Source organism: Adelges cooleyi, unplaced genomic scaffold, assembly GCF_023614345.1.
Source record: "Adelges cooleyi isolate 19-005CV unplaced genomic scaffold, UGA_ACOO_1.1 ACOO_flye_CR_arks_rails_tigmint_CR_PRNA_23, whole genome shotgun sequence".
NCBI classification, from domain to species: domain Eukaryota; kingdom Metazoa; phylum Arthropoda; class Insecta; order Hemiptera; family Adelgidae; genus Adelges; species Adelges cooleyi.
Genome location: NW_026095893.1, coordinates 18,276,744 through 18,293,722, shown reverse-complemented (window position 1 = coordinate 18,293,722; position 16,979 = coordinate 18,276,744). Strand labels below are relative to the sequence as shown.

Sequence of the window (16,979 nt, the reverse complement as noted above, 5' to 3'; positions counted from 1 at the left end):
TAAATTACACACATTCTTCTCACAGATCGTCGTGAAATAGTTAACGTCATTTTATAATAATATGTGCGGTAATTCACACCCGACCACAATATTATGTGAGTGAATTAATGCTTGATGTATTTACACAAATACAAGGTAATTATATATAATTCAGTCTTAAACAAGTAACAAGATGTGTCAAAAGACCTTGGGGTTTTTTTTTTTGTAAAATATTCTTTCTGTATGCACAGTAATAATTATACTATACTGGGTATACGTTGTATATTATATACTTTATTATTGAGTAAAACAAAATGATATGACCCTTTATATCGAAGGTACAGTCGAACTGCACCACGTTACATCCAAAATCTTACTTGTTTACATTTATTGCAATAATTAATTTTGTAGTTACTCAAATAGAGTTGCGTTCACATTATCAGTGCATTATCATAATGTGGCAAATACATTCGACCAAAAAAAAAAAAAAATTAATCAGCAAACGAGATTTGATGAAACACGGTTTTCTTAGCTTACAACCAAAATGTCAAGGATTCATAACAAATGTTAAGCAATGTTAAGTTATCGGTTTAATGATATGTATCGGATTTAAATATAATATGTTAATCTGTTTAGCTATGGTATGAGAGTATTAAAAATATTGATCCCACGGTAAGAAGTGAACGCTTACTTTGCTTGGTTTACAGTAATAACTATATGCTGTAGAATTCTTAAGGTTTTGGGTTTTATGCTGAAACGGTTTACGTTGCACCGGTTTCGCACTATCTACAAATTTGCTTTACTTTGACGCGAAAAATGAAAAGTTCAAAGGAAGTGCGCTGTATTTTGCAGGAAGTGCGGAACCTTTCACTTATTAAATGTCTCAAATTTTACATAACAACAGCAGCATGTCCTGTGTGAATGGGATGTTAACCTATTCCCAAACAATGAATCGTAAAACCGTAGTACCATCGTTAATTTGGCCAAAGTAATAATAGTAATCATTTAATAATATGGACTCGAGCCGCTCGAGTATAAGTCAATTCAAAATTACAACCTATTTATGGCCTGTATTATACAAGTGCAAGCATGTTTATTTGTTGGCTAAAAACGATAACAGTTTCCGTTACCGGTGTTGGTGTTACCTAACTTCGAATAGCAATTAAATAATAATATGGTCGTCAGAAGATCAGACGGTCCTTGTTTTGTTTTATACATTAATTGAACAATGTACACAGGGAAGGAGGTATTAATATAGGTATTATAATGTTTTAATTTCAATTATGTTCAGTGCAGCAACAGTTGGCATATATTATGTAGTTTTGGTACTAACAAATACAATATATTATCTAAGCTAGAAGCTAGACAAAAAAATAGAAACCTAGTATAAACATTTAAAACATACCTAGGTTTTTTTATGCATAGAAAAATAATTTGTTTGTTATTAAATCAAGTGCATGCATTAATGGTATTATGTAAATAAAAATAGTTCTTTCCAAATTCTTTATTCTGACTTCATCTTTGTGTTGACCAGCATTGACAAAATGGAGTAGCACCTTTGTATTGTCTGTACAAAAAATAATTCTCGAGTTTAATTATGCCATACAATTATCACATAAGCAAGTACAAAATTTAAGAAACACAATTACCAATTCGTTGAAAAACAAAATGTATTTAGTAAGCTATAGTCATTATTGGTTATGCTCTAAAGTCAATAAATTTGAAAAATCCAATGTTTTGTCTTTAGACTCTACTGTTTTTATTTCATGCTTTTTTTTGATTTGCTATCTTATCACAATTGAAAAGTGTTTCAATGCTAAATGACTTAATAACAAATATCGTACCACTGCAAACAACTCCATGCAGATGAGCTTCGTGTATGTCATTTTCATATTGAACTGATTGGCATTATTCATTTTCATTGCTGACAGCACCAACTTCCTAGATTTCAAATTCATTTCCGTCCAATTGCTGCTGTAAATAGCGAAAATTATTGACGATTGCTGAAAAACGCACAAACAAAAACCACTATTATTCTCTTTGATTTTTCATTTTAATGTAAAAAATATATTATAATATTTAATACACATCGGTTACTTTTTCCGATAGGTTTCCAAATATGTAGCACGGCAAAAACAATTGAAATGAAAACGACGGTATAGTGAACAATACTTTCAACGACTGTATGGAATTTAGTTCACCGGATAAATAATTCTGGAATGCAATTATTACAAGCAATACACGGTATCATACACGGTTGTAGTATTTTTTTTTTTTAAGTATGAAAAAAAATAATACATTTTTACATTCATTATAAAAACTAGCAATATGTACGTTTATATTTTATTTCAAAAGCAACGTTTGAAAATTATAAATATTTATTAATCAAATCGTACCAATGCTAGGACGTACGATGCACAAATCAGAGACGTTGAGGAAGTAAATATTTGTACGATAGTCATCATTTCAAAGTATTTAAAGTAACTTTTTAATTTCCTAAAAATAAAAACATGACTTTGTTCACTTAGGAACAAAAAATAAGGACTATGAGCCCAATTTTCTTAAGCTATTTAGGTAAACTAGTAAAATTATTTATCCTTTTACTAGGCTAAGTTTTCTTGTGATAGTAAACATTTGTATTTTGGTTTCCATTTAACGTAGAAAATAATGTATACAATTATTTTTATAAATTTGATACTCACTCAATTATACTTTGATGATGTGAAATAATCATTTTCATTTCCTCAAAAGGCGTCGCTGTACTTGTGGGATTTGTTTCGTTCGGATAACCTAAATATCATCCAGTTGTTTAAGTAAACATTTAATCATGGTGAATATAAACATTAATTACTTATACAGTGTTTTTTTAAGGATTCCACTTAACAACATCAATTGGTCCGTTATCACACTAAATGATAATATGGCACATCATCTTCACAGATTATTTCCCTCAAATCCATTAATGGTAATATAACAAGCAGTAAATTTTGAATTTATATAAGAACTTCGAATGAATTCGAATGGTATGAGTTATATTGAATTAACATGTGTATGTTATTGGGCTGGATACAAGAAAATTCATGTAACCATTTTCACGTTACAATATTCAAATATATTTAAAAATATTAGGAGATTAGAGATAAGAAAAATCTGATAAGAGTTTTTTTTTTTTTTTAAAAACATTTACAATCTGTACACAAAATATTATACAATAAGCAAATATGTTAACAAAGTAAATATGTGACTTGGAGACTTTGGGTAGGGAACCTATCCAGTGATAGGACCCTATGACATGTTACGGCTAGAAATTAAACGGTAGCATTACAATTTAGGAGGTCTCGACACCAACGTCTTTTAAGACGACGAGGGGGGTTGTTCGGGATAGTAGCCGTGTGCTGGCTTGCTATTAAAGGATTCGAGTGGAGCAGTGATCTAGAGTGGAATTTTTTATAATGAGTCTTAACTAAATTTTCAACTGATTCGATGTGTAAGTCATTGTGAAGGATGAGGTTGGAAACATACCATGGAGCGGACGTAATTGTACGGAGGGAAATCGATTGGAAAGCTTCTATTCTTTTTGGTTGGGATGGTTTGGCACGACCCCATATTTGAGCTCCGTATGACCAAATTGGTCTTAACATTGACTTATAAATAAGAATTTTGTTATGAAGCGGGAGTTTGGATTTCAGTAACGGACGTAGTAAGTGCGAACGAGTATTTAGAGACTTCCTTTTTGATTTTAGGTGGGGGCCCCGGGTTAGTCTTTTATCTAAAATAATACCTAAATATTTAGTTATTTAATTTTTCTAAATGTATGGTAATTGGAATAATGTTAGGATGATGTATAAAAATATTTGAGAGGTGTTCCCCAAACAGATTGGCTTTATCGAGGGCGAGCGACCCGTCTAATTTTTGAATAGGACAGGAAAATTCTTTTAATTTGAGCAAGTTTTTTGTGGTTTTCCATAATGACCCATCCTGCGTGTTTAAAGATTTGAATTTTCTATCAAAAAGGTCGTTTTTGTATTTTTTAATTAAGTTTTTAATGGTGTTTGCCAGATTGTTGAAAGTAGTCTTGTCGGAAGGAAGTCTGGATCTTTGCCTGATAAGAGTAAGAGCGAAAAAATTGGAGATAAGATATAAGTGATAAGAAATAAGAGAAGAGATAAGTGAATATATATTAGATATAAGGACAGATATAAATATATATATAATAAACTAGATTGCTAACTGTACATGCCGCCAAAAGAGAAAATTGAGATTGCCACTTTTCGCCATCTTTGTAGGAATTAGGACCTTATCACATAACAATTATTAGCCGTCGATTTATATGTATATACTATATATCTGCGCCTATAGATAATATTATATAAATCCACTGTGGTTCGTGATAACACCACGGCAAAGATAACACATAATCCCACAAAAATGGCCGACTGTCGACTTTAATTCTTATTACTATCTGTGGATATAAGAGATAAGTGATAAGAGATAACATATCAATGGTTCAATGACCCCTAAATTTTAGAATTAAAAAAAAGATTTTCCCTTTTTTTTTTTTTTAATTTTAAAGGTGTAAAATATAAACCAGAACTCACATACGTCATGTACGGTGTATCCTACACGGTCCGCCTGGTAAGTATGAAGCACTGAAAGACTTACCCAGTGTCCGGTAGGAGTGAATTACGGTTTCTAAATGCTTGGAAATCGATAGACTCAGCGATATCACTATGGTTTCGAAAACGGCCAGACAGTAAACGTAGCACAGCAAGACAAACGACTCGACCGCGTGAAAAAGATAGAACCATTCGTTGTACGTTCGTTCTTCGATGGGATAGTGCAAATTGAAGATGCTCAGACGGTACGTGCTGAAGGTACGGTCGCGGTTCTGCAACCGTATGTGTCTGTTGATCGGATTGAACGGCACCATTATCCACACCGAAGTGGCGAAGAACAGAAAAGCAATATAAACGTTGGTCATTTTTACGAATTTTTTCTTCCAAGTCTTGAGAGCGCCGGAACCGCGTCGGTCGAGGGGCACGAAATCCGTGCGGGACACTCGGAAGCATTTGTAAATTTCCGACGAATCTCCCAGCATTGCCAACGCTTTGTAACTTGTCAGCCAGAAATTTATCACAACCGAAGATTGGATGACGACCAACGTTAAGTTGTTCGTCCAATAGTATATGCTCAACGAAATCATCAGCGTCGCCACGGTTTGTATCGCCACTAAAACATACACAACGACACTGACCACGTTGAAACCCAAAAGACGATTTTCGTAATCGGGATCCAAGAATTTGTGGATGCCCAAGGTCCTGGCAAGCTTCATGTTTATCATATAATTGTCTTCTTCGTTTTCGTCGAACATGTTCACGGCTCGTTCTACATACAAAAATAAAAAATAAAACCAACACTTTAAACTATATTGTACATTTTTATCCGTCCGAAGACTAGCAGAACCACGGATTGACACATCTTGAATTTAGTATACAATCTTATATTTGCGTCGGTTACTCACTTTTATAAAACGCAAAACGGCCTTTGGACATTGTTTAATCAAAGAGTGTTTCGTGACCGGCAATGATCCAATATGAAACGATCAAAACCAGTCGCAGTGTTGATCCGAAACAAAATGACTGCAGAATTGTTAAGTTCGTGGATTTATACCAGCATGTGCATGTTAATAATATATTCATTTATGTATAATGTTTACCAAACATATTATCCTTTGTAGGTATGCGTTTCTCAAACATTCGGTTTTGCTGTTACACGCGATGATATTGACACACACACACACAATAGCATGTATCCTTAAGCAAACAGGAAATTATATAGTTGTGATCAAGTGCCGAATTAAAATCAACTTGTATTTTCTTAGGACCGGACTAATCAAATAGACAATATCAATTTTGAACCACACGGGAAAAAGTAAAATAATAAAAAATAAGTTAGGGGAACCGGATAGTTCACAGAAGGAGTTAGAGGCAATCGTTCACCTGAGAAGGGGTGGACAAAAATGATAAATGATCATTTAGAATGTCCTGATAAACTTTATGAAGGTAATTTAAGAACTAGCTATAATTAACTGCTACCTAGTTAGTAAAGGTCATAGTCTTAGATGTACAATACACGTTTATAAGCATGCTATTTACTTATGTATGATGTTTACTAAGCATGGGTATCATTTGTGTGATGTGTGTTCATCGGACAAGACGGTTGTTTGTTACACGCGATCTTACATTATGTATACACCGAAAATCGCCAAAAACGAATTAATACTATATTTTTGAAGTATTCAAAAAAAAAAAATACCTAAGCTATTATTCAATATAATATATATATCATAAACAAAAAACATTAATATTTATATGGTCGCTAGTTGCAAATCTATAAATAGAAACCAAATTTGAAGGGAATTAAGTTTTATGGTTTTTCCTCGATTAAAAATAAATTACTGAAGACTGTTGAATTTATTTTGTAGGATCTAGGATAGGAATTAAAAAATCCATATTTACAATTGACGATAAATCCCACTATTAGCTTAGAAAAATACAAAAACTAATAAACTTGGTGTCTAAACATAAACGTTGTAGAAAAAAAATGTATTAAAAAATAATACTAAAAGAAAAATATGATAAAATTCGGATAATTAGTGGCGCCTATTCTGTTTAAGTACTAAGATTTTGAACTTTATATTAATTTCCATATACAGCTCTGACATTTTAACACATTTCGCAACAAATAATTTTTTTATTTAAACTCTTTCTCCAAATTGTAACTAAAATGTGTTTATAAATCTGGTAAAATAATTAATGTTTCTTTGTCAAAGTTGACGTTTTTCGGTGTTCTTTCTTTGTTAGTAGATAAATTATAAGTTCAATTTTCAAAACCCAGCCCTCAAATCTATAAACAATTTTTTTATTTTTGATGTTTTGGTGATTTTCCGAGTTTAAGAAGATAACAAACACATTTCATAATCATAAAACAACATACAAGCGCATCAGTTGAGTTGGTATTAGTTGACTTTTCCCGTTGAATTATTATTTGTGTGCTCCGGGTATAAAGTAATAATTATTATTATTATGTTTCATAACGTTTAAACATTTGTAGAGTTTAAAATAAATTATAATGGTGCTGTGTATTTTCGTGGTCAAAAGTCCTTGGAATTGTGTTGGTACGGTCGAAAAAGCTCTTTTCTGTTTAACGTTACCGTGCACCGACGTGGATAACAGTTATTAAACGTCCAACTGCGCTTTAGGTCATCTATTCCATTAATCAATGATGTTGGTATTATTTTTGAATAGTTTTTGATAATAATTACATTTTACAATTACCTACGACTTACCTAAAAAAAAAAAACCGTGTCGTTTCAACTGACCGCACAAAACAATTTAATCTCAGTGTGTTTTTTTATGCAACAACATCCAACGTCCGACATTGCTGAGAAATTATATTTATTTATGGCCTTATATTCTGACCATAGTCTTAAATTCATACAAGAACATTATATCAATTGAAATTTCCCAAAAGTAAAAAATACTGTTAACTTACATTCGAATTTTTAAATGCTCCAACTTTTCTTTTACAAAATTACATATTTTTATAAATACCCATTTAGCTCTTTTTTGTTTTTTTAATTACTAAACCTAAACTCTAAAAAGGTATTCAATGTTGTGTCTAATAATTTTTAAACCAACTTTTTATACTAATCATTTCTTGATTACACTTATACTCATCTACTTAAACTTCAAAACCCCTAAACAATTGACACCTAAACTTGCTTGTACTGTAAACTATTTACCTACTTAATTTGTTTTTGAAAACATATTTGTTTATGTTATTTTACAATGTTATAAAATTACTAAATATTTACTCGTTTCAGTATTTTTCAGAGATCTATCGACTTCTGCAAATTAAACGGAAATAGGTGAGTACCTATTTAATTACATTTTTAAGGGTTAAGAATAGTTTGCTGAACGTTTTGACTGGCCGATGAGCAAAATCTCAATATTGTTTTAAGAGAAAATTCGTGGCTTGTCCTAAATGTGAATCGCCATGTATATTTTTTTGGTCGGTGAAGTAATTTGTGTTGAATAATATATTTTTAAGTAGCCGATGCCTACACGTTATTAAACATATTTTACTGATGACGCCAATTGTAGATTCTGTCGAAGAAGCGCCCATTGTACTATTACAATAACATGACATTTATACCTATCGAATGAAAGTTGTCGAGCCGTAATAATAAATGTTATTTTCAAGTAATGGCGCTAAGCCTTTTTATTTATTGCATATTTTAGCAATACACGATTTAAGTTTACACGTGGCTGTATTATTTTGTTGATTTCCATGCAAGATTTTCCTTGTTATTAATTAATATACTGTAATTTGATTATGCTGTAATAATGCAACATAAAATGATCACCCTGTAGATTGTCTGTATCGACTGAAACCAATGCAAACCTAAAGTCATGCAGCTTTTAATACTATGTAGTTTACTCGATTGAATTCAACGTTATTTAGAATTTACCCGAAACGTATTAGACTACCTACCTGCGTCACCTGGGTAAATACCCAAATTGAATTCGCCTACGATTCAGTTGATGATATTTCTACTTTTGTGTTTTCTTACTAAAAAAAAAAAATAATAAATAACCTCTTGCAGCGCTAATATTATTCATGTCCAAAAAAAAAAAATGGTAATAAACATTGTAGGACTCCAATCCACGACAGAGCCCATTCGGATGTTGTTTTCAGCTAACGTTGTGAAACGTTTAAAGGAAGAAGAAGAAGAAGTTCCATTATATCTAAAAACACAATATTTTTTAATGACTTTTTATCGCATCCGACCGGTAGGCATATTCCATTTTCGGACTTGGCTTCGTCTATATTATAATTTATTCACAATGGACGTTTTTAATGTCGCCTATAACGTGAGGCTTGCATTAGGTGCACCTTCTACATTCCTAGTCGCAGATGATTGTTTACATATATATATATATTTTTTTTTTAAATCCCAGTCGAGAATCCCAATCATTTATTTTTAATTTTTGTAAATTATTATTATTTCAACAGAGTTAAAAATTTAAATCGGATGCAACGCATATATAAGTGAATAGTTTAGTAAGTGAGTTAAGTGAGTAGTTTTATATTTTAATACCAGCAAAGTGCATTGCGCCTTGATCGATGCGTTGGAGACGGAAACCGTATAATATGTAAATAAATGATTAAAAAAAAACTAGAAACGGTTGCATCATACTTATATTGTCCTACATATCTATAAAATGTAATAATAATTATAAATAACGTGCATAATAAGTATAATATATTATTTATAATATTTCAATGCTGAACGACACACTAATAGGTATTTGTTTTTTTTTTTATCCTAACATTTATTTTACATCGATTCCGTCCTACCTATTGTGTACCATGTGAATAATAAATCGTCCAATGATCTAGTGGGACTTAAGCTAACCTAAGAGTCACGATGTCCGGCAAAGATCTTTAATCTAAAACTAAATACTGTAAGACTTCTATCTAGCCGGGTGGAAAAAAAAATAATTGATCGATTTTCCTGATTTGATTGATTGGGCAGAGAAAATAATATGTAGGTAAACAAAGGCTACAGTATGCTTTACTAAAAAACAATACGATTCATGTTCAGAATAAGTATTATAGCTTACTATCTAAGTTACCGAGCAAAGACAATCCATTAAAAAAAATTAGGATTACAAAGCCCGGAAATGGTCCGGCATAGTAGATAAGAAATGACTATGCGCTTATAACAGCTAATCGTTGCTATTTAAGTTTCCTACTGTGTTTTGCCAGCATAACGTTATATTTAGATTGTGTGTTTAACATATTAGAAAAAAGCTGTGCGTTTCAATTTACATAATAATTTATCAATATTATCAATTCCGAGTCCATATATATACACATGTACACACAACGGCCTTATAATAATTATTGATTTTACTTTCTTAGGATGTCGTTGGCTTTTATTGATTTGCATAAGCCAATGATCGTCCGTTTGTGGTCAAAAACAGGAAAACCGGTTTGAAATGGACAAAAAAAAAACATAATAATATAGAAAAATTTCAGCTTCAGTTACATCTTCTTCGGTTTTTTTCGGGACGCAAAAGTTTATGTAATAAACACATAATAATATTATAATATACAAATGTTGCGCAAGATCGGCTCCCAATGTCTTGGGAGGAAGAAGAAGAAGAAGATCCACTTTTAGTCGAATATCCGGATGCTCTCTCCTGGCAACTCGGGTTTTAATTAGTAACACCGTGGGGACCGTTCACACCAACTAGGCAGGTAATTGGACTTATAATATCATATGACTAATGGTCTATTAGTCATATGATATTATATTAAATTTCATTTGCATAATATAATAATCGTCCATATATATTTACAATAATTTTGTAGTGTACCTACATGATACTCTTGGCTGTGTTTCGACAGGATAGCTTTATTGGAATAATATCTATATTTCTGTATTATGAACAGAGTTTAGACTTGATGTTGTATCAAATTGATACAACAAAAACACACTTCAGACACAATTGTAAAATAAATACCTTCTCAGTGTCGCATCGATGATAAATTCCCACTGTGAACTAAGAGTTACCTACAACTGAAAATGCGATGATAGTTTACAATAAGAAGACATGTATGGAACAAATATTTATTGCAAAAAAAAAAAATGCCCAAAAATTTTGGAAAATTTAAAGTGTAATTGAAAGATGTTACTCTTCAAGAAGGGCGGTGGTTAATTATTAAAATATTAACCGCTTTTGTAGGGATGACGGTTAAAGTATGTTAATGTATTATTATAAATAATATATTAGTAGTATAAATATATTATATTGTATATATATTTTTTTTGGCGTTGGTAAAAATTGATGAACACATGAAAAAGACAACAGCTAAACACAACATTAGAGCAGGTGGTTACTTATTATATACTTGTACAGTTGTGTCCTGTACATTTTTTATCCAATATTTTCACCGGTTTTATCATTTTGTAGCTTGCCACCTTAAAACGGTTTTTTATTGGTGATATTTCTTACCATCCGAAGAATTAATTTAGAAACCCAATATTCTAACAATGGCTCATTAGGTATTTTTAGAATGAAACAAATATTTGTGAATTTGTACACATAACTGTTTTACCTTTTCTTTTCAAACGATTTAATTTTTTTTTCTCTCCTCTAAGTCTTAAATCTCTAAATTTCAATGTTGATATTTTTTTCAAACTATTTGTTTAAGAAAAAAACGCTAGTCAGTTTAAAAAAACTATTAAGCTATTTCATTACATAGTAAATAAACACTTAAAATATAAGCTGTAGTGCATAATGATTGTGTATTATGTTATTTTACTAAAAGTAATAGCCAACAATAAATTTAATACCGACAAAGTATTATTAATTTTGTTTATTAAACAATTATATTGTTTTGTAACTTTTAGGCATATTTTTAAGACTGCTTAATATTGGAAAATTCACTTTTTATTATTAAATATATTTTAAACACAATAATTATATTTAAAAAAATCACATCCACCCAAACGACACGCTTTTACTTAAAATAAACAATCTGTAACAAGCCGAGGGTAAATTAAATTTCGTTCTACACTGAGTGATGATTAATTGATGTGATCCAGGGCTGTGAATAATACACTGTACAATATTATGAAGTATGCAAAAACAAGCACTAGTTTTGCGAAAAAGCGCTTAAAATTAAAAATCTTTATTTTATCGTAACAATATAAATTAACTATTATATTATCATATGTTTTATGAATCTTGGCGGTGTTCAACGCATGAAAAATACGAATACAATGATTTTCGATTAGGTGTATTTAAAACGCGTTCCATCGCTACGTTCACAAAATTAATAGGTATAATAGTTTTTTTACCTTTAAAGTAACCGTTATTGCATTTTAAAATCAACGATTTCTGGACATGTTTGTAGCACGGCAATCCGAGTTTAGTGTACCACATACAAGGTGTCATCACATAATATTTTTTGCTGTGTTCGGGTTGATTTTTTCATTGGTTTTTTCTCAATTCCATTCCAGTTCCCATACCCCGCCGCGACAATCGCCTTGACCCGGTTGCACACAGGCAGGCGCCGGCGGCAACGTCTTCGCGCGGTTGTTTTCTTCCCTACTAGAAGACTGCTAACAAGATCAAGACGTGTAATGGTGGGGCTGGGAGAAAGGAAGACGACACCCTCGGCCGGCAGCCGACCGGGACTCGGTTATCTCCACTTCAACGTGCCATTCACGTCTGTGAACGCGTGTCAGGAACACTGCAAGTACGCGCACGCCGGGCCTTAAGTCTCTCTCACTTAGACAATAATAACAATACCGTAATAACAACGCATTACCGTGGCCGCTTAATGAACCGAACATCCGTTTGTATAATACGTTAAAAATATTATCACCGACCAGCAACAAGCACCACACACACACACACACAAGAAACGGTCAGGTCTATCCCGGAAAAGCCGTTTGAAACCTAACCGGAGATCTTCAAAGGATACGACGATCAAACGGTGAGTCTTAAGCAAAAAAAAAAAAAGAACATTTTATGACTCTCCTTACGGTTATTAAGAGTTATGCCCGTGCGGTCTATGTTTGTTCAAGTTCTTTGGCAAATTTACCGTGTTATGCAAGAAGCAGAATAGTTTAGTTTGAAAATTTCCATTTCTTGTAATTCCAATTTTTTCACATAAAAAAAAATTAAAGTCTGTTTCTCACAAAATCTAGTAAAGTCGCCGAAAAACTTGAAACATAAAATTGAAACCGTACCGTGTTAAGTAGCCGAAATTTTGTTTTAAACAATGAATCTTTCCTTAAGTAGTTAAGGTCAGGGACAAGGCCTAAGTGCCGTTTTAATGAAATTGAGTTTACTGTGATATTCTTATGCTGACATCGTCTCCTCGAAGCTTCGGTGTGCACGTTAAAACGGACTCAGTCACGTTACTAGAAATTATAGTTTAATACACATACTTGTGGCATGTAAAAAACAAGAGTTTTTTCAAAATTTTAAAGCTATGAAAAACATTAAGTATATCAGGTTGAACGTAGATAAACCGTAAAAATCTATCGAATTTCTGTGACTTTCCACTTGGCCAGATGATTTCCCATCCTTTCAACAATTTGTCTGCCAATTTTTGTTTTGTTTTTTTTTTATTCAATACTCTTCGTGTGAATTGACTGTTGTCTTTAGGCGCCCAGATGCGATAAATTGTTCTGTTCAAACCGAATCAAATCGCGGTTTGGTTAACACCCGAATCCGTCTTCTGCGAATCATTCTGCGCATTTTACAATACCAATTAACGAAAAGAAATCAACGACAGCTACCTAAATTCTACCATTCCCCCCCACCCCCCCCCACCCCCTAATAAATTGCCGCTTTGAAAAAAAACCATCAGCTGTTGAATACGCAACGAGGATAATATATTGGACTGGGTACCGATTTTAATATTAGCCCAAAAGTCTGTTTCAAGTCAACGACTTGAGTTATAGAAAAAGTTTGAAATCTATTGTGAATTTCATAACTTGTCTTGTGCTCTTCTTGGCTACTACCTACTGTTTAATATTCAATGGGCGAACATACATTTTAATGATAATAATAATTATTATTATTGTTTCCAAACAGTCGGTAAAATATATTAAACAATTTTGTCCTAGATTATCGCGCATGGCGTTGCTTTTTTTTGTGTTATTATGATTTCGTTTTGAAACTCAATATTATTATTTGTGCACTGCGATGAACTAATTATTATCATCATATTGTATTTGGCCACGAACTCTTCGGAGGAGAATCGCGGCACGATTCGCCTGGGCACGGAATAAGGGCACCAGAAACCCGCGGTTAGGTTAGAGAAGCATCATGACTAAAAAATAAAAATAAAAAAAAACGTTTCACGATGAGCGTAGGCACTTTCAGTTTTTTTTTTCTTCCAATCTTCCTTCGACTTACAATATACTCACAAGACACACACACACACAGACCCTTTAAGTACAAAACAATAATATTGTATATATATATATATATATATGCCATTGGTCGTAATACACTCCTCGCGGGCTCGGAAATCTGTTTGTCGATTTGATTTGCTTTTACACACATGTTATTATAATAATATTGTATGTATAACATATTATTCGCTTTCCACTCGGGTTGTAATGTCTCTCCGTGTAACCCTTTGGGCGCTGTGCCCAAAATTAACACTACTTAGAATATATATATCATGGCCCCCGTTACAGTATATAACAGCTGCTATACCTATCGTGTTATAAACGATTGTTGATCCGACGAAGCGCAAGACCACACACAACGTCATCCTAAATCAATTTGTATCCATTGTCAGTGTCATTGAAAACGGAACGACCGCAGAAAGTGAACGGCCCACCACTTCAATAGCGTTCAGGATTATAGTGTAATATTATTATAGTCTGCCGGCTATCTGGATCTGTGTATTTAAATGGTTCGCAAGAAGAAAAAGAAGACGTTTAAATCGATTTGCTCAAAGGCGGTAAACAAAATTGTTAGGGCTCCAAATATAACATTACAGTCGACTGTGGCGTGTGACAGTACTTAGGCAACAGGTATATTAACAGCTATTATATAAACTTGAAAACACACGTTTAACTCACAGCGTGTATTCCTATTGAAATTGATCACAGCTCAGCAACAATGCGTACCTGTTATACTAAAATTTCAATCGTTCACAAGTCTGTCGATTAAGAATACTTCTAGTCATTAACATCTTCGCCGGTTATTTATTTTATCTTCCATCGAAACTGTCTGAAAAATATCCTATTCAGTTTTTTTGCTTTAAAATACATATGTTGTAAACATTAAGAGTTGTTTTTAGAACTAAAAGCTAGTCGGTATTAAATAACAGAGTCAGGTGGTGGAATTACATATAAACAAACAAGTCTCAATGTGTTTTAAAGCAGTTTTTTTTGTTGAAAAAAAAAACCAAAACAGATCTTGCGAGGCGATGAAATTTTATAAATAACAATTTTTTGATTTCATTGATTTGTTCATTTTCTATTGAGACACATGAACTTGAAGACACAGAACACATCAAATTGGACTGCATAACTGCAATAACTTGTGTTATACTTTGTAACGATTTCGCAAACGATCTGTCGTTTTTTTTTTGGACACACATATTGAACTATATATTATTCTAATAATAATAATACGCAACGGTTGTGTGCCGGTTACCCCAGTTGGACAGAGTTCAACAAGAATAATAATGTACATTCCATTGTGGTGCCCAAAAACAAGACAAAAAGGACGAACCGAATAATTTTCGGTGCTGGCAGCGGCGTCGGTTAGGTTAAAAAAAAAAAAAACACTTATTATGTGTACAATGAAAGGCTCGTTAAAAAACGAGATTATTTTCCACACTCACCCTAATGAAAAACACAATATTGTATCATGTAGTAGGTATTGGCCGCTCTATAATAGCGTGTACAGTAAGATGGTGCGCATAACATATAGTAATAATTTGTTTCATCTCCTGAGGCGTGTAACCGTCTGTAATAATCGCTTGTAAACGCGTTACATCATTTTGAATATTTATTTATTTATTTTTCCTCCTCGAGCACAGTATTATATTGTTGTATGGGATATTTTTTCTTTTTCTGAACAATGTCCGTTCATTATTGCCCGTAACTACATCCAGATGAGAAAAATCATCCCGTCATAGTGTTGTATTATCGTTATCGATTTTTCTCGACAATAGATAATAGATAATATTTCCACCGGCTAAACTGTTCGTCGCGTTTGACTTAATACTCAAGACGATTAACTTTTGGACTCCAGCACCAATCGGTCATCATCAACTTATGAACGGCTAACCGTCCCACACCGGTCTAAAACCAATAAAATACTTACTGGTTCCGGTTGTGTGTTCACATAACAACCGTCCACAACGACTGTGGCTGGAAATCTATTCGTAAACACAGCAATGCATTTTCATTAGCTTAGTATAGTAATAATTATAAACACCGTATGTAGATGTTAAAACAATAATAATATAATATTATACGAAAACTAGGTATTTTGCAACAACAAGTAGTACCTACCAGTCGTCGCAGTAATATTACACTGTAAGAAATTTATTGGAGCGTTAACACAATAGGTGTTATTCGCGTTGCATTCATGTATTATTATAAAATATGCATATTATTTAATAATCCGCGTTTTCTTCAATTACTATTTTGGAATATTCATTACACAAGCCCCCGTCGTTGCATTGTTAGCCGTTGGAATAATAATTAGAAAATATCCGACTTAGGCTAAAAATATATGCGGGTATTCCCTTCGGGTTTTTGTTTATTAAAATAATGCTAATGTTTGGGTTTTCCCACTACATGGGTTCAAAACTATAATTATTTTTTTTTTTTTAGTTACCCGTTCTTCGTACGACGTCAAACGCGTTTGTTTTTTTTTTCGAAATCCAATTAAGTGTGGTTTACAGGCAACGCACATTTTTGTTGCAGTTTACTTCAATTCGATAACCATAATTGTTATTATCTCATTGTACTTAAAATCAAATTTTACTCGAGAGGTGCGACACGGTAAAAAGAAATAATAAAGAAACAGCGGTTTTGGTAAAATTTACAAGAAAAAAAAAATCAATGGACGGTGGTGATGTCCACACACGTCGTACACTGCTGGTTGTGCTAAATGCTTATTGTGCAAATTGGCCTGTACGGATTGTATATTTTTCTAATAAAAAAGCAATTTCTTAAGTCCAAGAAAAAGTTGACCAATTTACATATTTTGGCGCTACTATAAGCGGTAATAGCGACTGGTCCATCGAGTTGAGTTGCCAAATCATCGAGGCATCATTCGCTGAATACTGGTATTCACCTGCGGCCCAGTATATGGCAACGCATTGGGATGCTGGCGAAGAAGAAGAAGAAACAAACAGATGCGAGAACTGACAGG

At 32.8% G+C, this 16,979-nt stretch overlaps 2 protein-coding genes across 3 annotated transcripts in view; one reads left to right on the top strand and one right to left on the bottom strand.

The window, feature by feature from the left end:
- Positions 1-1,451: 1,451 nt before the first annotated feature.
- LOC126836092 (odorant receptor 46a-like) lies at positions 1,452-2,850 on the bottom strand. Its single transcript, XM_050569118.1, has 5 exons — positions 2,682-2,850; positions 2,376-2,475; positions 2,077-2,193; positions 1,824-1,982; positions 1,452-1,546 (listed from the first exon to the last, which is right to left on the bottom strand). Exons 1-5 carry the CDS (start codon positions 2,717-2,719, stop codon positions 1,484-1,486), a joined length of 477 nt encoding a protein of 158 aa, XP_050425075.1. The 5' UTR covers positions 2,720-2,850; the 3' UTR covers positions 1,452-1,483.
- A 9,418-nt stretch (positions 2,851-12,268) lies between these two features.
- The window catches only part of LOC126835474 (uncharacterized), a 39,480-nt gene continuing 34,769 nt past the window's right edge, over positions 12,269-16,979 (top strand). For both annotated transcript variants that reach the window (XM_050568096.1, XM_050568095.1), the window contains exon 1: positions 12,269-12,555. The gene's annotated coding sequence lies outside the window, so the exon portion shown is untranslated. The remainder of the gene's footprint in view (positions 12,556-16,979) is intronic.